General features: G+C 29.3%; 6 protein-coding genes across 16 annotated transcripts; 3 read left to right on the plus strand and 3 right to left on the minus strand.

The window, feature by feature from the left end:
- Positions 1-108: 108 nt before the first annotated feature.
- LOC122574892 (deformed epidermal autoregulatory factor 1) lies at positions 109-3,311 on the plus strand. The gene is made up of 4 exons (XM_043743075.1): positions 109-524; positions 877-1,368; positions 1,447-1,908; positions 1,997-3,311. The coding sequence occupies exons 1-4, from the start codon at positions 258-260 to the stop codon at positions 2,195-2,197; spliced, it is 1,422 nt and encodes a 473-aa protein (XP_043599010.1). The 5' UTR covers positions 109-257; the 3' UTR covers positions 2,198-3,311.
- Positions 3,294-5,742, minus strand: LOC122574891 (U3 small nucleolar RNA-associated protein 18 homolog). Its single transcript, XM_043743074.1, has 7 exons — positions 5,317-5,742; positions 5,032-5,235; positions 4,760-4,913; positions 4,505-4,690; positions 4,235-4,426; positions 3,991-4,159; positions 3,294-3,903 (listed from the first exon to the last, which is right to left on the minus strand). The coding sequence occupies exons 1-7, from the start codon at positions 5,466-5,468 to the stop codon at positions 3,440-3,442; spliced, it is 1,521 nt and encodes a 506-aa protein (XP_043599009.1). The 5' UTR covers positions 5,469-5,742; the 3' UTR covers positions 3,294-3,439.
- A 139-nt stretch (positions 5,743-5,881) lies between these two features.
- Positions 5,882-13,451, minus strand: LOC122574890 (sperm-associated antigen 6-like). 7 transcript variants are annotated; one of them, XM_043743067.1, is made up of 10 exons: positions 13,268-13,451; positions 12,821-13,083; positions 12,486-12,696; positions 12,231-12,409; positions 11,987-12,160; positions 11,773-11,925; positions 11,552-11,701; positions 11,328-11,486; positions 7,100-7,245; positions 5,882-6,153 (listed from the first exon to the last, which is right to left on the minus strand). In XM_043743067.1, exons 1-10 carry the CDS (start codon positions 13,290-13,292, stop codon positions 6,006-6,008), a joined length of 1,608 nt encoding a protein of 535 aa, XP_043599002.1. In that variant the 5' UTR covers positions 13,293-13,451; the 3' UTR covers positions 5,882-6,005. The 7 variants fall into 7 exon arrangements, with proteins under 7 accessions (XP_043599002.1, XP_043599001.1, XP_043599003.1 ...); XM_043743066.1 differs by having other exon boundaries at positions 7,042-7,245; XM_043743068.1 differs by lacking the exon at positions 11,773-11,925 and having other exon boundaries at positions 7,042-7,245.
- On the plus strand, positions 6,400-10,003 carry LOC122574898. The gene is made up of 3 exons (XM_043743092.1): positions 6,400-6,663; positions 8,046-9,025; positions 9,828-10,003. The coding sequence occupies exons 2-3, from the start codon at positions 8,813-8,815 to the stop codon at positions 9,915-9,917; spliced, it is 303 nt and encodes a 100-aa protein (XP_043599027.1). The 5' UTR covers positions 6,400-6,663; positions 8,046-8,812; the 3' UTR covers positions 9,918-10,003.
- A 92-nt stretch (positions 13,452-13,543) lies between the features above and the next one.
- LOC122574896 (dynactin, 150 kDa isoform) lies at positions 13,544-15,207 on the plus strand. Of its 2 annotated transcripts, XM_043743089.1 has the most exons (6): positions 13,544-13,842; positions 14,012-14,156; positions 14,233-14,397; positions 14,470-14,604; positions 14,685-14,819; positions 14,984-15,207. In XM_043743089.1, exons 1-6 carry the CDS (start codon positions 13,562-13,564, stop codon positions 15,065-15,067), a joined length of 945 nt encoding a protein of 314 aa, XP_043599024.1. In that variant the 5' UTR covers positions 13,544-13,561; the 3' UTR covers positions 15,068-15,207. The 2 variants fall into 2 exon arrangements, with proteins under 2 accessions (XP_043599024.1, XP_043599025.1); XM_043743090.1 differs by lacking the exon at positions 14,233-14,397.
- Positions 15,208-15,718: 511 nt separating this feature from the next.
- LOC122574886 (cullin-1) lies at positions 15,719-22,260 on the minus strand. 4 transcript variants are annotated; one of them, XM_043743057.1, is made up of 15 exons: positions 22,028-22,260; positions 21,797-21,880; positions 20,994-21,214; positions 20,722-20,884; positions 20,418-20,636; positions 20,092-20,346; positions 19,726-20,019; positions 19,399-19,662; positions 19,137-19,316; positions 18,818-18,967; positions 18,633-18,751; positions 18,422-18,542; positions 18,250-18,353; positions 17,960-18,179; positions 15,719-17,762 (listed from the first exon to the last, which is right to left on the minus strand). In XM_043743057.1, the coding sequence occupies exons 3-15, from the start codon at positions 21,155-21,157 to the stop codon at positions 17,682-17,684; spliced, it is 2,334 nt and encodes a 777-aa protein (XP_043598992.1). In that variant the 5' UTR covers positions 21,158-21,214; positions 21,797-21,880; positions 22,028-22,260; the 3' UTR covers positions 15,719-17,681. The 4 variants fall into 4 exon arrangements, with proteins under 4 accessions (XP_043598992.1, XP_043598991.1, XP_043598990.1 ...); XM_043743056.1 differs by having other exon boundaries at positions 21,797-21,888; XM_043743055.1 differs by having other exon boundaries at positions 21,797-21,901.
- Between the last annotated feature and the right edge of the window lie 477 nt (positions 22,261-22,737).

Here is a 22,737-nt window from a genome sequence, read left to right on the forward strand (position 1 = left end):
TCATATATGCATCTATAATATATGCAAAGAGAACAAAGATTCTGCTGAGAGGTGGAAGAAAATAATAATAGTATGGTCACTGAAGGACCGATTCGTTGAATGACAGTTTCAATTTAGATTCGATTGTGGTTAGTTTGGAAACGTGTCGAGTAAACTCGAAATTGTGATCGCGAGTAATCGCAGGCACCGAAAGATCGTGGCGCTGTGTTGAGCGTGCGCTGACGCCATAGTGTGTGCGAGAGGCGAGAACAGCCGAAATGGAGGAGAGTCAAACATCGGAAAGTGTCGCCGTGCTACCGGACATGTCCGAACCGTTGACGAGCGAAACCGAGGATGCGTCTGCCCTAAAGGTCGAGCACGAGGAGCATACCGTCGCCGTGACGGCGAGCGTCACTCCGGTACCGGGTGTTCCTGGTGTTCCAGGAGTCGGTGTACCGGTTTCTTTACCCGTTGGTTCTATCATTGGTGTAGCGAATTCGACCAACGGCACGACCTTCAACGTCATCACATCAGATCAACTACAGGTTGGTTGTCGAAGCAATTGAGTGTCTGTTAAACTTGTCTTTAATATAATTTTGATACAGAACTGGCTTTCTGACGATTCATTCACATTCTCGTTAAAGAATTACTGAAAAATAAGGTGGGGTTTTACTCTTCTTATACACATGTAAGCGAGAACTACTTACATGCATAGTGTACACAACATTAACTCTTATAATGCGCCTGTTCATACGTTGCACAAAATACTGGACGCATGTCATTTCTACCATTACGCGACACGATTATGATTTTATATACATATAACGTTAATGGAATCTGTATATCTTATTTTAAATTAAATATCTAATTATATATGTGCTTCATTTCTTTTTCTAGTTGCCCGGATCAGGTCAGTTTAAGCAGATGCTATGTGTAGATAATGGTTTCATTTGTGAACCACGGCATGACAAGGACACGGACTCTTTACGTTGGAATGGTGAATTAAAAGCAACACATATAGTAATCCAAAATAGTACAGAAGAGCCAGAATCAGAACAGATTCATGTCTCTACTGCTAATACTCAACCAATATGCAGTTGGTCAGAGTCCGCTAATTTAGCAGTATTACCTGTTAGATGTAAAAATACGAATGCTGAGTTGCACAAAAGTAGATTTGGATCTGGGGGAAGAGGAAGATGTATCAAACTTGGGCAAGACTGGTATACACCAAGTGAATTTGAAGCATATTGTGGGAGGGCATCCAGTAAAGATTGGAAACGCAGTATTAGATTTGGTGGTAGAAGTTTGCAAACATTAATTGATGAGCAAATTTTAAAGCCACATGCTACTTCTTGCACCTGTGCAGCATGTTGCGATGATGACAGTGCAGTTAGTATACTATGTTACTCTATAATTAATATGTAATTGCAATTTATCCATTGATCATGTAATGTTTTTTTATTTCAGACAGGTCCTGTAAGATTGTTTACACCATACAAACGTAGAAGAAGGGCTAGAGATACATCCGATGGAGAAACACCATCGCGCAAACTTAAAAGTGATACTTCGCGCGATGGCAGTAATAATGAGGAAAGCGATAGTGAAGTTGTAGTACCTGATAAAGAAGTATGGCCTCAATTTGTTTCAACAGATGGTTTAGTTGTACAACAGCCGCAAGATCAAGATACCGTTGTTCAAAATGTACATCAAACAGAAAATGGACAAAGCGACGATATATTTAAAAAGCTCGACGAAATGTCCAATAAAATGTTAAAGTTGGCCTATGAATTTAGGCGTACATTAGAAGAAGCTAAGGAAGTAAACAGACAACAAAGAAGAGAGCAGGCTTTAGTGGCGCAATTAGGTGGTAGAGGGGATGTTATTGAAACTGTTGGTTTACAACCAGCATCGGATACTCATAACAAAAAGGTAAGGAATATTGCTAGAGTATAATCAAGTGTATTCTATCTATATACATATCTTTTACTAGCTTTTCATAATACTTATCTATTTCTAGTGTGCCAACTGTAATAGAGAAGCATTTGCGGAATGTTCGTTATGTAGGCGAACGCCTTATTGTTCTACATTTTGTCAACGTAAAGATTGGGCGGGTCATCAAGTGGAATGTGTAAGAGGTGCTGCAGAAACTGTAATGCTTATAGTTGAAAGTAGTAGTGGAGATACTAGTGCACTTGCTACGACTGCTGGGGACCAATAGCTAGTGTTCCTCACACCTATTCACCAAAGTAACATAGGAACTGAACAAACTAACTTAGAAACTTCGAAATTGAGAGAAGAGACGAAGACTTTAAAAAAATCTGTTTAATGATCAATGAGTCAAAAAGTTTTGTATATATAGTAGTAAATATTTTATATATATACAAAAGTTAAATTGTAACGATATTATTAAGTAAATAAGTAAATTTACACTAAAGTTGAAATTTTTTAAAATCAAGATTCAAAATTATGCTATATACGGATGAAAGATCGTAAATCAAATAATTGTAAAAATAAACAACAACATGTACGTATATACATACGTATACTACTACGTACTTTGAACGTACGGAACACGCGCATGCGTATGTTGTATCACGCATGATAAAATATACCTTTATGAATCATTTTTTTTTTTTACATAAATTTATATCAGTGACCAAAGGAGGTAATTACGCTTTTATGGATATTATTTATACACACTGTCTCTTTTTTCTTCTGTTTGTAGGTACTATTTTGAACTTCTTCAACTTTTTTTGTTAGTACAAATTTAATATTATGAGGACATTATAAAAATGATATTTAGAATGAAGGCTAGCTTCTATTTTATGAATATATCGTGTCACACATTTATATCATCTCTCACACATATTTACACTTCAAATCGATGTTCTATAAACTCGCAGTCATAATGGATTTCACATAGTTACAATAGTATCATATCATTTTTTCACTTGAAATAGCAGAAAAAATATTAATGTATATCTGCATATATATACCTAGTATGCAAATTATAACGGTGATAACACAAAAAGTTTAACAAACATCACTAAACAAGAAACACGGTATCAAATGTATTATATAGCTATTATTTTTAATATATGATTTTCTAATCAAATTCGTAACGAATATCATTTACTAGAGTATTTTATAAGCCATATTATTACCATCATGATTCATAGCATTATTATTATTATTATTGTCACTATTAATGCTGTTAATTATAATAGAACGATCACAACAAGTATTTTGTTAAGTAAAACATGAAGGTTTACTTTGTTTATATACAAAGTGAACAGAAAAAAAAATAAATATTGTTTTCATCAATTATTAAATGTCTATCTTATTCTTACATGCTTTGATACATTATATTTTATTCAATTATAGATATTATAAACTTAGTTCGAACTTACTTATAAAAAACTTTTTAATAATATGACGTGATTTGCAAAATGACAATTATCTAATAATTTCCATAATGTTTCAATCTATATAAAAAAGCACTAAATGATCTGTTGGAAATTGCTACATAGCCACTACCTGGTGAAAAATCGATAGCTTCGGGTATTGACAGATTTGTTTGAAATGTAGGAAAATTTGAAAAAACGGTAAACGATGGTAAATGCATCATTCTAAACGCATTATGTTTTTTATCTGAAGCCATTGCCAAAATTTCAGAATAAGCATTAAATTTTAAACTGGTAATCGACGTGACAAAATTGAGAACAACTTTTAGTGGAACAGGATTTCGATTTTGTAACACTGTCTTGGTATCATACAAATTAACTACACCTTCTTTACTACCTGTTGCTAAATATTGACTATTTGGAGACATTGCAATAGAAGCACAGGATAAACATCCATCATCTATAGCTCGATGAATGCATACACGGCTATTTAGATCCCAAATGTACATTTCGTTGCTGTCTTTAATCGTTCAGAAAGAAATAAAAATTCACATTAAACAGAGAATATATAAAATTGAATAAACAGTGATAAGTACAAAAAACTTACCACCATGTGTAATCAGTGTATTACTATCTGGCGTAAAGGCTAATGCTCTACATCTTGCATTCATTTTCATCATACTGATAAGTTCCTTTGATGAACTTGTTAATAAGAAAATTTCTCCTGCTCGCCCACAAACTGCTAATAATCTTCCATCTGGAGATACTTCATATTTCTAAATAATTTATAAAAATCTCATTCTATATAATAACTTAGATTATTATAAAAAAATAGTTATAATTTTTCAAACCTGCATATTAGTAAGTCCATGCGGTAACAACATTCTATATGTTTTTCCACTTAGTAAGTTATAACAGTGACAATGTGCGTAATATTGAGAACCAATCAATACTTCTGTACCATCTTTCAGAAATTTTGCTGTGCTAATAGGAAATTTCTTATACTGCATTGTGTGCAATTTATTATTTTCAATTCCATCTACCTATAATTATATTATATTTTGATAAATTCTCTATTTGAAAAATACAGGTACAAATACAATTAGATTTTGTATAATTACTTGAAAAAGAGATAAAATTCCAGATGTACCAGCAACCAAGGCTACTGTAGAAGATGGATGAAATTCAACACTTGACACAATGGGCCCTTCAGTATGTGTTTGTTTATTAATTGGTGTCAATGCTTTTATGTCAATTATACTCTTTGGCAAATTTTTTACTTTAGGTTTTTCCAAATGGCAACTATGCTAAAAAAATATAATACACATTTAAGAATATTAGTCAGCGGTATTGAAATGGTAAAATGATTTTAGTACCTTTAATATTTCACTATCTAAATCATCAGATTCTTTATTGATCTTTTCAAACTTAGCCCATTTTGGGTTGCCCACAATCTGTTTATATTTGTTACACAAGTAATCTGTATGTGACCTTTGTGGCACATTGCCGGCTAGTTTATGTTCTGGTTGACTAATAAAAAGAATAAACCCTTTGATTAGTTTTCGAATAATATATATTATTTAAAAACAATATTTTTCCTTTATTACTAAACAACATATTTTGTTTTCATTAAATTTGGTATACATACGTATATTGGACATCATCTTCATCGATCCATGCCACCTTGGTATGTTCTTCAGGAATATCAGTTTGCACAATCAAATCATTACTTACATTATCATTATCATTTATGGAAATATTATTTTCATTAATATTCGATTCAACAACATCCTCATCGTTTGATAAATCATTTATGATATCAGTTGGATTAGCAAACACGATTCTTTCTAACCTGTATACAAATAATGTGATAAATTGTGTTTCTTAAACAACTTAGTTACTTAGACTTTTTATATTATCGTAATAATTGTACCTGGCCTCTTCTTTTGCATCATATTCATTTTTGCGTTTCCTTCTCAAAGGTTTAGTGTACTTTTGTTTATACGATGTTTTTGAAGGAAAACTTTTCTTGCTTAACATTTTAGTCGATACCAATTTCTTACGATTCAATTTGTTTTTCTCCATGGTGTATTGACCGACTATTATGATTTACTTAATACAATTTGTAACACGTACAAATAATCAAATATTATGTATTTTTAACATAACTTTCTCACACGTTCTTTCTTTTCTACAATCATTAAAATATTAAACGTATGTACTCCCTACATAAATTCACTTCTACGAAATACTTTAAATAAATTAAAAAATTCTTCTGAAATTACAAATATTAAAAACAACGAGTATGTTTAATTATATCGGCTAGATCTTTATACATTTTAACGATTTTGTAATTCTATTGAATATTATTGTACTAAGCGTTTGATAACTAGTGACTAGTGAAATATATTTCGTTGGTTATGTACACTGCACGTGTATAAAAGATCCTGCAAACTGTTTTTTAATTTAAAAAATACTTTTGAAAATATAAGAAATCATAACTTTTTGAAAAAGATTTATTTGGCAATATTTCTTAAATAACGATCTTCATTTCCTCTTAACTAATGCACATAATACATGATTAGAGAAAATGCTAATTCCACAGTCGGGACGAATCAAACTTTAACCTTCTTCATTGAAAGATGATAGCGAAGATTTAGAATCAATATCAGAAGATAAGTGTTCTTCCATTGCAAATAGGGAAGGACATTTCGGTTGATACTGTTCTACAGCTTCCAAAAGACTGTTTGGATATCCAGGAGAGTAATATCTAAAATCAAAAGGATCAAGAATTCATAATATAAAAGAAAAGGGAGGAAAAAGAATTTATTCTAATGGCAACTCGTATAATAAATTAATGATTATTAAACGTATAAATGATATTCATTCATTTGTAGCTTATTTGTAAATTAATAAGATCAAAAAATACAAAATATAGTGAAAACGGAAGTAAATTAAAAAATATATGTACAAAGTTGACTTAACACTGAATCGAGCTATTGATAATAAATATAAAATGCTATCAGTTGTTCTATAGTGATCATAGAAATTATTGAGTTCATGTAATATTATTGATCCATTAAAATCCAAGTTTATATTTTTCCAATGCAATCAGCTGTGACAACATGGCGGTCATGCCGTATATTACTTGTCCGATTTAAATTAAGACACGCGATCCAGAAGCGGAGCTGCAGTTATTTGCATTCACTGCTCGTGTAAACGGCTGTAAGAAGACTGTACTTTTGTTATTAACAAGAACTCGAGTTTCCGAATTCTCTCAGTAAGTAAATCATTACTAGGGTTATGTCAAAAGCAACTAGTGTTATTTTTGATAATTATCTACTCCTATCATTATCTTTACATCCATATGCTTCTCTGCATGCACCAGTATTTTAGTTATCTTGATGGAGAACATAATACAATTTTAAATGTCAAGGAAGACAATACTTCTTTCAAATGAAATGATGTTTTGAACTATCATATTACATCTTACTGAAATAGCATTATGACTTAAAAATTATAAAGCGTAGTCTTCTCTAGCAATATTATAGTTATTATAAATTGTTGTTTAACATAACATGTTCATGAGAGAAACATCAATTTCAAAAAATATGCAATACTAATCTTATGTTAAAGATATCAAATATGTAATTCGTACCCTTAAAATTATTTTTAATCGAAATAATCTCCAAAAGCGATATGAAATAAAACACAACCTGACAATTTCATCTGGAAAACAGCAATTTATAATTTGTATATATTCCAAAAGTGTTGAACCAGGATCTGCTTGAATTTCTTGTACTTTCTTTAAACCACCGGATGTTACAAATAATCTTCTTGCCCTGGGATCATGAGGCAAAATCTATATAAAAATAACAAATAATTCAAAAATGCAACTTGAAATAGTTGAAATGCTTTAAACATTGTCATTTATCAGTGATCTCATTAACTATGTGCATGAATGGATAGAATGAAAGACATTATTAGCTATCAGTTTGCATGTTGCAATATACCTAAGAATAAAACTCCTGACCTACACACTGTTTAAATGCAGTTATCTAAAGTAAACTTAATTTCTTAAATGTTTTAATACACAACAAATTAAAATAATTAAAAATGTTTCTTTTAGTAAATGATACCACGTTTACGATGTTATAAAAAAATATATATATATATATACATGTAATATTCTATCAAAACTTATTATAAAATATCCGAAATCTAAAAAACGTTCTTTGCAATGTGCAATAGAAGTTATTTCTTATAACATCTTATGTGATTTCTAATGCCCACATTATAAAAATTACAAATTACAATATGAAATCGATCTTTGTATGAAATTCTGTCTTTTCGCATATTTGTAATAGTATTTGATAATTTATTCAATAACATGTTACGATTTCTACCATAATACATATTACAAGCATCGTATGCAACATATTTGTAGGCGAAGCAAAATCTGTCCACATTTTCCACCTTCCTACGTCGCCAAAAATATCTTATTTACGAAAACAAAATTCCAGAACAAAGTCGTGGGATAACGTGTCTGTCACAGACCTGTTGATAAATTAAAAATTTCTATTATCGTTTAAGTGAATTTTTTATTACTATAAGCATTATTACTGTTCATAATATGGTATGAATTAATTAAATATTTTTCAGCTGATTCAGTGTGGCGCCAAAGATCGGTCGCTAAGGGAACGGAAGGAACTTGAGGACCGTTTTTTTGATAATTACTTCAAGGTTGCTGGTTATCTTTTTTTTATTATAAAATACAATTTTTTAATAAAATTTAATCTAAAGCAATCTCCACATATTAAAAATAAAAGTCTCCGAATTTTTTAAGCATTTTAGAATAATTTATTATAAAAAAATAAAAAAGATATATGTAACAGCATCTAAAAGAAATGTGAAAAGAAATATGAAAAGAAAGATTGAAACACCAAGCAGAAAGTAATGCCCTAGATACAACGATCTTAATACAATAGTGGAGAAAAAAATTTAATGAAGTGTCAAAGATAAAAATCAAGGTTGAAGATTATTGTAAGATTTAATGTATTGTATTTAAAAGATAACGAGACAAGACAGATGCCTTAAAGTTCAAACATATAAGAACATAAGTGATAAAAGGAGATGATGTCATTGTATACAAAAATTAATTTGTACTGTGTACTAAGCAGTACTGTTTGTAAGATTACTGGCAAATATTTCTAATATGATTAACACAAAAGTCTGTCATTTATAAGAAGTTAACTTGTCATAAAATCGTGCAGTGCAATCACAGAAGTTCTACAGATCACATAAAATGTATACCTTGTATAGTTTCGATAATAGAGGACTTTGAAGTACATGTGTTGAATATTGTAGAACTTGGATATAAGCAACTCTGATTTTACATTAAATAAGAAAGTGAGAAATTAATAATAGACATGATAAACAATCAACATTGTGTTATTCTTAATTCTGGAGAGACCAATAATTATCACCAACCGGTCTCTGCAAAACCTTCTGTTGTTTCTGTATCAAGTATTGATTCTGATGTAAGTGACAGAAGAGATGTACGTGAAGAACTTTATGCTGGTATCTTCAGAAGACACAGGAAGACCATACTTGTGTTAGGCAGTTTTCTCAAAATGTTAAGGGTGAATAGAAATATGAACAATTATGCTAGTATTAAACCTAATGATGATAATGATGAATAAAAGTATAATTTTATTGCATAAATGGAGTAGAAGACCAAGTTTAATTTTTTATACTGAAAATAATTAAATTGATATTGTTATTGCTTTGTAAAAAGATCAAATGTACTTTAATTATCATACCTCTATTAAGATTAATATAATTTAATTGCTTAAACAGATTTTTACATTTAGTAATTATTTCTCCTAAAAAGAGGCTTATCTTACATAAGGTATTATCTTGATAAATTACATGCAGCTGTCATATATTATGTTTGAATCTGTTTGCCATGATAACTATATAGATCATAAATTTGTGCTTACTAACGTAATTTTGTATACTTTATGACTAAAAGGGTATAAATCTATCTGAATAGCTTTATCAATGGATAAAGAATATTTAAGAATCAGTTATAATAGTGAATTTGAAAAGTCACATATAACTTATAAATATGAAAATTATAGCACAAATTATCATCTAACACACTTTTTACAAAGCAAAACTTTTTAATTAAAGTATAAAATATTTTATATCACACGCATATTTGATACAATATCTATAATACTGTTACATATTACTTTATTTTCATAGTTTTGCTTTTTCCAATAAAAAACTGATTTCTTTCCCTCATATTATAAGATAAATTATTTAAATAATTCAACTATTAAGGTACAAAAGCAGTTAAACATTTTATTTACATTTGAAATATTTTTAATCTAATTATCATGGAATAACGTAATTTTGTCTTTTTTTCTCATTTTTCAGAGATACTTGGATAGATTGCATGCTCTGAACCGAATATATGCCTTAATTGCTTTACACTTTGATATTGTCATACAACAAAAGTTTTGGTGAAATCATGAAATTCTAATTATTGTAACATGTCTGTTTATATGTACTTCAAGTTAATTTAAATAGATATTTTCAAGACTTAAAATTTATGAGGCTTTATAAAAATTTAGTAGTTTATATTTTTATTGAAACTGTTTTCCATTGTCTGTTTTAATGTATATCCTACTTTTTTCAACATTTAGCAAAATAAATTTTCTTAAAATGTTTCAATGAAGAAAAAGAAAGGATGAAGAAGAATATGTGATGCAAATAAAAAATTAGCAAAATACCGATAATGAAGTGAAAGTACTACTGCCGATCATATAAGTTACATTTCTTTACTTATGTTTGTACATAAGAAATCGATAATACGGTATGAATGAGAATTAATAGTAGCCAACTTTTTCGAGATGCAGATTTAATAACAATTTTTTGTTACTTATATATCTACAATTTTTATATTACTGGTCTCTTTATATCAAATACTGCCATTAGAAGATACATACAAGTATATGATATAACAAATGCAAGTAGTATAGCTTAACAAAAAAGTATGTTTAAATATCCAAAACTGAAATTACAATTTTTATATAAGAAGCACTTAATTCGATCGTTCTGGTACTTCAGCCGAACCATTTATTGTCGTAAGACTGAGAAATGTGCTTTTTCAGAATATAATATGTGCCATAATATTTATAGACAAACATTGAAAATAAAAATAATTAAAATGGTCTTATGCCATTGTCAATTTCTTCACTTTCTATCAATCAAATATCAGATAAATGCAATGACATACAGCATATCGGAACTGTTACTTTTTAATAGAAATACGTGACATCTCATACCATGTTAAGAGATCAAAGTCAAGTTATACCTTATGCAATTTTGGAATAGTGAAAATATATATAAGCAAAGCAGATAATGAAAATATTAAAGATTACATTATACAAGGTCGGAATAATATCATAAAATGACAATTTTTATTGTTAGAATGCTATTTATGGGATAATAGTTTGTATGTGATAAGAATGAACCACTACAACTGCTTAACTAATTTTTCAATAAAGCAATTTCAAATAGCTTAATAATGGTCCATGTGTATATAATATATACATATATATGTTTATTATGTAATTAAATAAAAGAAATAAAATTATTATTAAATAATAATTTTATGTGATAGTATATATAAACTTTACCATTTAGGTGGATTATCATATACTGGTTATCATATACTGATGATTTATATAATTTATCTCACTGTATGCATATGGTAAATAATAAAACAGATGTTTTGCTTTAATTGAAGATTATAAATAAAAGTACTATTTCAATTGTACTATTATGTTTTACAACTTTTATGTCCTGTGTGCGATTTGTAGAGATTATGTATAAAGTAAAAAGTTATATAAAACAAAATACTGTGTTCCTCACCTTGCTAAATTGTCCAAGTACATATTTTAGAATATTAGGTGGTGAATCATGCAGCAAAGATTCCAAAGCTTCAATATACATACATTTTTGTAATATTTGTTTCAGTGCTGTATTACATTTTGCTTTAAGATCTTCTGAGCTATTTGGATTATTGTACAGCTGAAAATAAACTATAAAATAATAATAATGAAGAACAACGTGGTATAAGAAAATCTGTAACATACCTGTAATAACTTTGGAAGAATGTTTGCGACTGCAACTGCTTTCGCATGTTCCGATGTATGCTTTCCAATTTGCCCAATTGCCCATACAGTGACAGCAAGTGTATGGTCGTCATTTTCTTCATATAATATAGTAGATAGGTGAACAATTCCCTATAACAATTATTTGCTCTCAAATATTTTGGCTATGGAAATATTGTGACAGGTATATTGAAATATCACACTTTGGATCCTATGACTGCAATAGCTAACTGATCTAAGTGTCCAGCAATATATCCAATTGCCATTATTGCTGGCAATCTGACTGTTAATTTTGAGGTACTAATTAATTCAACAAGTGCACCAATACCACCAATATTCACTATAAGTTGGGCCAACTAAAGAAAAATATAATTATAGCAAAATAATGTTGCAAATAAGTTGGTCTGATTTCTTTACCTCTAATGTATGTTTACAAATTTCTCTGGTTAACATTGCAGCAGCTTTAACTACACATTCATCAGGATGTGCCATGTGTACAAGAACATCAGGAAAAATTTCAGCTTCTATAATAGATTCTGCTAGATGTACAGAGTGTTTTGCTATACCGCTTAATGCCAAAAGAACCTGACGCTGTGTACATTATTAATAAGTAGAATGTTATATTACAAAATCATACTGTACATATAGTATTTTATGTTACCTTTAACTTAGTATCAGGATTAGATAATGCCTTTGCAAGAAAAGGAATGGCTCCTGCATCAACCACAATTTCTGCAAGATCAATATTATGTTTGCTTATATCGAATAAAGCAGAGGCACTAATTTGTTTTAAACATAATTCAGGTTCTTGTAAGGCCAAGACTAAAAGTGGAACAGCTCCTATAAATAACATGATTGATATACAAGTTAATAAAATGTAGATAACTAATAGAGTATATTAATAGAGTATATGTACCTGCATCAACTATGGCTTGAGCCAAAGTCTTATTATGCCTAGCAATGTATCCTAATGCCCAAGCAGTAGCTTCCTTAACACCAGAATCAAAATCTTCTAAACAAATTATTATAGTATCCAATCCATTACTCTGAATCACCATAGATGCCAATTCTGGGGAATGTCTAGCAATTGCACGTAAAACAAATAGGGCTGCTTTTTTATAAAATTTCTATAACAAATATGCTTCAATATGTCTTCATTATTTATGTATTTTATTTTAATATATGATAAATTCTACTAAAATAAAAAGAAAGAAATACAGTCTTCTACATCTAAAATGCTTACATTCATACATTTTGTTTATCAATATTCTTCAATAATTGAGGTAAAATACCCATTCTTACAACAGCTTGTGCCAATTTAATACTATTATTTGCAAGTTTTCCTAATGCAACTGCAGCTGTATGCTGAATAGATGGTACAGGATCTGTTAACAAAGGGCATAAGAGATCCAAAACCCCAGCAGCTTCTAAACAATCTATAGTGTTTGGTTTTGAAGCAAAATCAGCAATGGATTGAACAAAGAATAGACGAGCCTTTTGGTACTGATCAAAGACTATAAAGGTATAATAATTAGTATTAACATTCCTTGGCAAGCTAATTATTATAAAAAATCATTCATATGCAGAAGATATATAAAAATGAAGACTTCTATATGTGCATGTGCCCTTACATTAATTATATTATACAAGACCGCCAAATTTTTATTAAAAATATTAGAAGTATTTCAAACATTATACCTTGTAAAATTGAACGTGCTGTCATTTTTGTTTATTATAAATTTTTAAATGTACATGCGATGTTAATACTTTCAATACGTTTTTATATCATTTGACTTTACGAAACTGTCATATGTTTGAAAACGAAAAGCTACCGCCTTCTGCATATTATATAGTATAGCGACTCGAGAAAACAAATGTTTGATCGAATAGAACATAGACGCAGAAATTATCAATCAAAATATAGTAATAGAAGAATAAAGCGATAGTAATAAAATACAATATCTTTTATATAATAATTATTCATATCGGAAGATGACTGAAGAATTATTATCTAAAGAAAAAGAATTTCATCAGCTGAATAAAGAACTTGAGCAGAAAGCAAGCAATTTAATAGCAAAAATAGATTCTGTTGTTAACACTTACCATAACGGATGCTCGAATCTTAATTCGAGGAAACATCGCGTAAATGCGACGAAAGAAAAAACAGCCTATTTAAATGGTATAACAATACAAAATGAAGATAATTCTCAGATTTTGGTTAAACGAAATTCATCTTTACCTCATATTTTCGATCAATCCGTTGCCTTGAAGCCGTAAGTATGGAAGAAATGCAATTATTTATATTTATGTGTTAAAAAATGATCTCATAACAAATATATTTTAGTTTTAACAAACTATTGAATAAAATTTTTAATTATTTTGTAATGTATTTAAAATTAAACATCTGAATAATAAATGATTTCAATATTATTTATATGTTAGAAAAATAGAATCACAGAAAGATAATGAGGATGAAATTTCTAAGCAAAAGAACCTGGCAAATAAAACTGTTCTCAATTTCTTAAAAGCTAAGGTAGATATATTACAGGATGAGCTACAAACAATGCGAATTGAATACAGAAAACAGGTATCTAGAATTCATGTGTGCATGAAAGCATTTGAAAAATTTGATTAATCCTTAGACAACTATGTTGTATGTTCAGTGTGACACTTGCAAGAATTTGGAATCTGAAAATAACAAGATTGAAATTAAGTTAAAAGCTGAAATAGAGTCGTTAAAAGAAACAATTACAAAATTAGAGAACACTAACAAGGAGTTGCACTGTCAATCACAAGCATTAAATACAGAAAATTCAATCTTAAAAAAAGTATGCATTACATTCACTCTGTCCTCTTCCATAACAATTGTTTTTTTCATTCATACAAAATATTTTTGACAGGACTTAGATAGACTTCAAAAGCAAGTAAAGATAACAAATCAACAGTCTAATAGTTGCTTGATGAGATTAAATAGATCTTTGGAAAATAATGATAAACTTAAGAATGCATTGAAATATTCTGAAGTAGAAGAAAAGGTGCAACTTATACAGATATATAATATTAGATAAGAAACTTGTATCATTTAGCATTTTTATCTTACTTAATGTTTTTACAGGAATTGAAGACTCAAATTAGAAAGCTAGAAGAAGATAGAAAATTAACAGCTAGTCACTTGGGAAAGCAACTTTCAGAATTAATACAAGTGTTTAAAAAACAAATGTTAATTGTAGATAACTTAAAGAAGCAAAATGTATGTATATATTTTATCTCTATTATATAAAATTACATATAAAAATTAAAACATTTGATATATATGTACTTTAATCTATCTTTTTAATCAATGTATGTATGTAATTGATATGTATATATACGTATGTATATGTATGTATGCATATAAAAACAAACACACACAAGGCATGCTTACTGGCAGTTGGACAACTAAAATTAACAAAAGAAGATTTCTCAAGATTATTGGATCAGAAACCTGAAAATTTATGATATATTGTATATAAAACATTTATTAAATGACTACTGCAATTCATACATTGCAAAAGATGGAATAACTTCATTTCATAGCCATACATTTTATACAATTTTATATTACATGGTATAATCCTTAATAATATTTTTTACGAAAATCTGTGTTCTTTAATACATTACCTGTCATACATGAAATTTGAAAGTTTTGTGATCTAAGCTTTATGATTCACCTTAACATCTCTTTTTTTGTTTTTATTTATCTTATATCTGGAACATTTTTAGCATTTTTAACATATACGTAATAAATAAGCTATATCTAAAATATCAATGGAATTTTGAATATGAAATGTCAGAATGAAGTATGTAAAGTATAAACATTAGTCTAATTATGTAAATCATATTTTTCTATATTCGTTTAATATTTTCAAAATGTAATGTCATTTGGAATTACAAAGAGATACAAAACTAATTTCCATTATAATCGAGATGAATTTATTTTATTCAAAACAATTTTCAATAACTTACTCAATTTATTTACACTTAAGTCCTATTTTGTGCATAAAAAATTTGATTAAGAATGATAAATTTCGGTTAGTACGTATAAAAATTCACAAAATTAATTGAATTCATCTCAAAGTTTAATCTTCAAACGTCTCAGAAAACACTGACTATTTTTTTTATCAAATGAATTTTACAGGTTTTTATTTTATATCCTCGCTTAAACAATATATGTACTATCGTATATTTTCTACGCTTATAAAAGCAGCTCGACATATTCTAAATACTATCACTTGAAATTAGTTAAATAATGTCAAGTGTCACAAAAAAGTGAACGAAGATGATATATGTTTGTATTTTCCGTTTAACCATTTCTGCGCAATCTAACTTGAATAATGCTGTTTTAGTGTTTTACTATTTAAATCTCTAATATGTTCTGTTTAATAAAATATATTAAATTAATTGTTTTCTTTCTCTCTTTCTCGTTCTCTCTCGCACTCGCACTTAATACGAAGATGCTATTCTCAAATGCTTATAACTCTTTCCCCCATTTTTGATGCCCCTCTCCTTTTTATAATTACGATAACGTTCTGTTTAAAATTCTTATTTTATAACCCTTTTACATATTGCGTTTTACAACTCAGCCTCACATATATGTATACATCGAAATCTGCTATCCTTATTAAAATTAAAAGCACTGATACATTAACAATTTTCATATTTAAATCACTGCTTGAGTTTATATTTAAAATTATACTGCACCGCAGATTTTCGCATTATTTCATATTGCACTTTAAATATTCAATTTATTTTAGTCTCTAGAAAGTTTCATGTTTAATAAAATATTTAAATAATTGGTATCATAAGGTTGATATATCTATCGCCGATCAGAGAAAAACAAATCATAAATTAAAGTACATTCCTTATTTTTGGAAGTCTTCATATGAAATATCACTTTCCAATTAATTTTTACTATAAATCAACTTCAAAATAATCATATGAATCTTCGAACTTTATAAGTCATAATAAAAATTTATGTAACCATGAGTATATTACTCCTGAAAACATAGATTGACTTTTATATTATTAGGGTAAACTCTTTTTATTCACTGGTATAAAATTTTTTCCGTTATACACGTAATTATTAATTAAATTTCTCGACTGTTGCATTAAAATGCATTACTATCTATGTGTTTAAATTCATGTGTTTCATATTATGTTATAATACAAATAATTAATGAAATTACATTTCTTTCTTATTATGTAAGCTCATAGAAATTATACACGAACAATGCACTTTATATTATTCGAAGGAAAACAGAAAAGGAAAAAAAAAAATAATAGAAGAAAATGGTGCATGCCCAGCCTTTCATCCTCATTTGTTAATGTGTGTCTTATAATGTATGTTAAATTTGTTTGAAACATTATTTTACTTACAGAGTGTTTTATTTATTTCACTCTTATCACGCTTAATACTAGATTTTCTCGCTCTTTTTTTCTTTTTTCTTCTATTTATTTTTACGAGTTTATAATTTCGAAAACAATATTTTTTTCTATCGTTCTTTGCAAGGTTATGAATGTAAAAGTTAGATTCGTGCATTTTTCGCTTCACAACACGATATCGTATCAAAAATCAGTAACACTTGAATTTACGTCAAAGGCGGCGTAGACAGTAATACATCTAGCAGCTTGACTATGAAATGATTTTATTAACGTATTATAAAAACCAGACTCTAAATGCGACCAGAGGGACAACATGGTACAAGGGCATCCATGTACAAGGAGAATGTATGAGATTCAAATTCGAGACTTAAATAAATATTGTGACAATATCTAGCAATGACATTGGACAGTCATCTTTCGTTCGTGTGTATGGTTGCTGCTGTATCGTTGTCGTAGATCAACTTGATCATGCCAGGTAGCTATAAGTGTCCTTTTGATATTATAAAAACCAGACTCTAAATGCGACCAGAGGGACAACATGGTACAAGGGCATCCATGTACAAGGAGAATGTATGAGATTCAAATTCGAAACTTAAATAAATATTGTGACAATATCTAGCAATGACATTGGACAGTCATCTTTCGTTCGTATGTATGGTTGCTGCTGTATCGTTGTCGTAGATCAACTTGATCATGCCAGGTAGCTATATGTGTCCTTTTGGCCCTCTGTGCGCTCCAGATATTCTTTCTCAATTAAAATATCTATACATTTCTGAAAGATCAGAATCATCTTATATTAAGATTATATCTTTTTCATTTCAATTTATTTTCTCAAATATTTCTATTCATCGATATCATGTTATGATAAATCAATATAAGAAAAAATACACGTTTACATGTGTTAAAAAATTATTCGCATATATTTTTATATGTGAAAATGTCTTAAAAAGCAATGTCGTTTATACGTACCTTAATAACATGTACTCTTGGTTTGAACCTAGAGCTTAATTGATTCAATACTTCAGCTACCAATTGTTGATGTTTGAGTACTTTCCTCATTTTCATAATCCTAACAATAGCTGCCTGAATTAAGAGTTTTCTATCTTCTTCTATATTTTTTTGTGTTGTTTCCTGTTCAATCTTTAATTCCGTTTTCATTGGTATATTTATATTAACCCGCAGCTTCTTGCTGTCATAAAAGTAATATATTAATATAATTTCTGATAAGGTAAATATCACAGACTATTAAATAGAGTTACTTTTTATATCCTGTGAAAAGCTCAACTGTTGACAATGGTGTCAATTCAGCTTCGTCATCAGTAGCTGCTGTTAATAGTTTAGCTTTCAAGAGTATTTGGATAACCTGTAACAATGAATATATCATCTAGGCTAGCATTTTATATCTTAATTCTTTTGATTTTGTTATATTACCTGAAGCAAAAAATCCATCTTTATCTGTGTAGCATCATGTAATTGTTGTATCGTCCATACAGTAGAACCATTATATTGTAAGAGAACAGCCATTTGAAATGTGGATGCTTGCAACGTGTATCTGCAATAAAAGAATGAAACCTCATTTGCAATTGACACAAAATATTTATTATAATTTTAACTTAAATTTTATTGTTAAATATTTTATGACCTGTTTTTGAAACAATTTGTATGTAATTCTCCTTTAGACATATTGTACAACCAATTCAACTTTCTTCCACTATGCTGTGAACTATAGAAAGTGGTGAACCTATGTACAGATCTCTCTAGCTGTAATGCAAAGATAATATTTAAATGATACTATTATTATCAAATGAATTATTCAATTCCATTTACCTCTGTTGGTAATGAAAATGTAAAGGATTGTTGAAATGGCCAAGAACCAGAAGACAACACTTGTATATTGAAATCTATATCCAATGGTTCAGCAGAATTTGTCAAATGTCTTCTAAACTGTTCATTTAGATCTTTAGACACACCAATATCCTGTGAACAGACTGCTATAATTATAATGTTATATGATTTTGACAAATATTAGTAAACAATATAAAAATAATTGCCTGCAAAAAAATACAAAATCCGGAAAAACGTGTAAAACACAATAAATAAAAATTAAATAAAAAAAAAAAAAGAATATCACAGCACAATACAGTACCTGAAACATTCGTTGCAATTTTGAAGTATATTCAAAACCACAAGCTTGTTTCAATTTAGAAATCATAGATGCTTCTGCATCATCACTTGCAGACATATGTTGTACTAATCGTTTTGCCAGCATTTTACTATAGAATTTTTGAAACACATCTTTGTCTTCTATATATTTAAATACCACCATCTGCGATTGAAAAAAAAGGGTGTAATATTTTTAGCAAGCAAAAATGTAGTGTTTGTATTTTATTCATTTCATTTTTACTCACAACTTGGTTCAGTGTATCTTCAAGTTCAGCTTCTTCAGGATTTTTGCTACTCTTTTTTAACAACAGGTCACAATATTTTGCTAATAATTCTGGTGATTTGCTGCTGCTATTTGCTGCCCTAGTTACTGAATTACTGTTAATGAATCTTCCGCAAGCCTTATCAAGAGCTGCCACAAAACCACTGTCATTATTAAATGCAACAAGTACTAAAGCATTGTATTTTTTATGAACCTCCAAAATAGTGTTTACATAAACCTTTGGATCCTACAAAAAAATATTTTTACACAAAATTAAGTTGCAGTTATTTTAAATTATTAATGAACGTACATTAACTGCAGAATCACCACATTTATCGATAGCTCCAAGTCCTTGATTAGCTATATGACCTTCTAAAAGATTCCGCAATTCTCCAAGACCATTTGGAATTCTTGCCACTAACTGATACATCCGACCTAAGTCTGTGTTTTTGTCAGCATCCAAGAGATTTTGAAATTCAGAATGAAAAATGTCCAAATGTTTTTCAATTAACACTCTTTCACACGTTTTTGCTAATATTTCGTGCGTTGTTTGATGCAAATATACCTGAACTCGCTTTTGTTCTTCCAATAACCTTTGCTCTGCCTATAATAAAATAATATTTGTAAACAGTATTCTTAGAACATATGATAATATAATAAAAGTTGATTTCAAAACCTTTTTCATATATTCTGTAACTGGATTTTGTCGAAGGAACTCTGAACTTTCTCGAGTATAAAACCTTTCTGTATCTTCAAGGAAGACATTTTCAAAAGAATCTTTGTAAACAGTAAGATTCTGTCCCTTAGCACCAGGATCATCCTCATTCAAACCTAATTCTACGTAACAATTGATTACACCACTGACTAAACGTGTATTTATTGTTTCCCCATTGCGTTCCCGCTCAATTAATTTAAGTACTGCATTAGTAACCTGCCATGTATTACAATATAGAATTTACTTTTTAGTCTATTTTCCATACATTTACTTATTAAAAGACTTACTTGTCTATTTAAATGCTTGAATAAGTTATCTCGCCATGTAACCAAAGCTGATTGATAAACTTCATAAATCCCTTTACGACCCTCCTCACATTCTCTACGTACCCAATGTCGATTTAGATACGAGCATACACCATTCAGTACTTTACTACTAAACTGATATTCTTCCCATTGTCTTGTATAGAACTGCAATACATCTTCATCCATCAAGTCGATTCCATGCTATGTAAAAAATATCAAATTAATATATCGAATATTCTGGTCCTGGATTAATTAATAATGATAATCAGTGAAGAAAAAAGATCACCTTCAATAAACTTATAAGATAATTTCTAAGAAAGTCACGTAAACGTTTATATAACTCCAAACCAACTAACTGTGCACCTCCTTGAGAAATTTGTCCTTTCTTACTTTTGGTTGATGTTCTAGTTAATTGTTGATGAACACTTGTGCAATAATTATATACATGTCTGACAAGTTATGTAATAAGGAAATTAATAGACCGTAGAGAATTATTTTGTTATTATAGTTTCATTTCTTTCTTTCTTTGTTATTTAATTTTTAAATTAAAAAGGATACGTGTACAACTCTATATATCTTGGTTTAGACATACACTGTCTGTTATAAACTTGTTCAATACCTTCGCGTAGATCTCCCCAAATTTGATCTAAATCTATTTGTTTGAGGCCTGCTGGGCCTCCTTGATGACTCCCAGCCCCTCCTCCACCTCTATGCCCTGACATCCTATTTTTATACGCTTGTCGAGTGAGCGTCACTGTTACTACTGTCTACAATAATTTCTGTAGGGAAAATAGAAAAGAATCTGCTATGTAATTCAAATACATTATACAGGAATCGTATAGAAAATAGAAATGTGATACAATGAAGCAAATATTAAAAAATGAACAGCAAAAATCTGACTTTTGTATACATAGATGTATAATACTAATTTTATTAGAATAGTTTTTAGGATACAAATGATAATAATAATCATGATGATGATAATGATGATGATAAGATAACGATGATGGTAATAATAATAATAATAATAATAATCATAATAATAATAACTATTATAGCACAAAACAACATATTCAATAACTGAAATAAACTCTGGAACATACTATTACATCTAATGATTTTTATTAGTGATTAATTATTCCAAAATTTCAATGTCACAATCATTTGCTTATATACACATTTAAAAGCTGTTGAAATCGTTTGTGAAACTATAAATATAAAACTATGTGAAACCTTTGTGCGTTTACGAGGGACGATTAAAGAAAAAGTGATAGTAAGTGCAATTGGATGAAGATATTCGTGGGGAGAAAAAAAAATACGTTTGAGCAAAAAAGGTTAGTCGGTAATCGGAAGATCCATACCGATGTAGTTACATCAGGATGCACATCGTTAGCAGTAGCTCGAATTTTTCGTCAGGAAACTTCAGAACATCGCAAATCTTCGTGCTACAACACTACCATCCGTCACTATTGAAGATCCATAAAAAGCAATTGACAGAAATAACACCATCGCAGCCCGTTGCCATAAGAGAATTACTTTTTTTCGTTGGTAGAACGGAGGGAAATATTGTGAGACAGAAAGCGCGCACTCACCTGTCGACGTTCACCACCGCATAACAGGCAGGGTTAGACAAGGGAGTTCTCGTGAAAACGTGGTGGCTATCTTTAACGATCACTGGTACTTCGTTCTACATACGCTTTAACGAGAAATTTATAACGCATCAGCTTGTTACTTTTGCGCTCTACACGATGACAAGCACAGTAAAACCGCGAACCTAAAATGTTGTATCTGTGTGCCCAAAACTGACTACAGTTCCAATCTGCTACTTTACTTCTGACAGGTTAGGTATCACTGTTACCAACAAAAGAGTACATATATCTTCGATTTTAAGATCTATTACCTTCACAGTCAGAATGTATTATTACTTTTTGCAGTATATTTTATCCATCTTTCTTATTTAGATAGTTTCTATTTTGGAAACTTGCGTTTCAAAATTTTAAACTAAAAAGCGTTAAAATAAAGATTCTTTCGATACCTATAACGAGCGATAGTAATTTTTATTTTAGAATGTGGATATATTGATTATGAAAATCAGTCTATAAAAATCTTGATTAATAATTGTTAATTATCTTTTCTATATCGTATAAGATTGTACGCATATTTATGTAATTATTAACGTTTATTATTTTAATAGTATATTAACTATAATTTTCATTAATATTGCTGCCTGTTTATATTTTTAAGTAGATAAAATATAAATAAACATATACAGGTATAAAATAATAATGCGTAAGGACTTGAT

Source organism: Bombus pyrosoma, linkage group LG14, assembly GCF_014825855.1.
Source record: "Bombus pyrosoma isolate SC7728 linkage group LG14, ASM1482585v1, whole genome shotgun sequence".
In the NCBI taxonomy this organism is placed as follows: Eukaryota; Metazoa; Arthropoda; class Insecta; order Hymenoptera; family Apidae; genus Bombus; species Bombus pyrosoma.

Bases quoted from the DNA above. Each gene is read 5' to 3' on its own strand.
- LOC122574892 (XM_043743075.1), top strand. From the start codon at position 258: ATGGAGGAGAGTCAAACATCGGAAAGTGTCGCCGTGCTACCGGACATG. The intron at 525-876 runs GTTGGTTGTCGA...TTCTTTTTCTAG, and splicing joins TCACATCAGATCAACTACAG to TTGCCCGGATCAGGTCAGTT. The intron at 1,369-1,446 runs GTTAGTATACTA...TTTTTATTTCAG, and splicing joins GTTGCGATGATGACAGTGCA to ACAGGTCCTGTAAGATTGTT.
- LOC122574891 (XM_043743074.1), bottom strand. From the start codon at position 5,468: ATGGAGAAAAACAAATTGAATCGTAAGAAATTGGTATCGACTAAAATG. The intron at 5,236-5,316 runs GTACAATTATTA...ATTTGTATACAG, and splicing joins GATGCAAAAGAAGAGGCCAG to GTTAGAAAGAATCGTGTTTG. The intron at 4,160-4,234 runs GTTTGAAAAATT...TAAATTATTTAG, and splicing joins ATGGACTTACTAATATGCAG to AAATATGAAGTATCTCCAGA.
- LOC122574898 (XM_043743092.1), top strand. From the start codon at position 8,813: ATGATAAACAATCAACATTGTGTTATTCTTAATTCTGGAGAGACCAAT. The intron at 9,026-9,827 runs GTGAATAGAAAT...CTCATTTTTCAG, and splicing joins GTTTTCTCAAAATGTTAAGG to AGATACTTGGATAGATTGCA.
- LOC122574890 (XM_043743066.1), bottom strand. From the start codon at position 13,292: ATGACAGCACGTTCAATTTTACAAG. The intron at 7,246-11,327 runs GTGAGGAACACA...ATTTTTATATAG, and splicing joins TACTTGGACAATTTAGCAAG to ATTTTGCCTCATGATCCCAG. The intron at 6,154-7,041 runs GTACGAATTACA...TTTTGATTTTAG, and splicing joins GATTAAAAATAATTTTAAGG to ATATTACTCTCCTGGATATC.
- LOC122574896 (XM_043743089.1), top strand. From the start codon at position 13,562: ATGACTGAAGAATTATTATCTAAAGAAAAAGAATTTCATCAGCTGAAT. The intron at 14,398-14,469 runs GTATGCATTACA...TATTTTTGACAG, and splicing joins AAAATTCAATCTTAAAAAAA to GACTTAGATAGACTTCAAAA. The intron at 14,605-14,684 runs GTGCAACTTATA...ATGTTTTTACAG, and splicing joins ATTCTGAAGTAGAAGAAAAG to GAATTGAAGACTCAAATTAG.
- LOC122574886 (XM_043743058.1), bottom strand. From the start codon at position 21,157: ATGTCAGGGCATAGAGGTGGAGGAGGGGCTGGGAGTCATCAAGGAGGC. The intron at 20,347-20,417 runs GTAAGTCTTTTA...AATACATGGCAG, and splicing joins TCAAGCATTTAAATAGACAA to GTTACTAATGCAGTACTTAA. The intron at 18,180-18,249 runs GTAACTCTATTT...CTTTTATGACAG, and splicing joins CTTTTCACAGGATATAAAAA to CAAGAAGCTGCGGGTTAATA.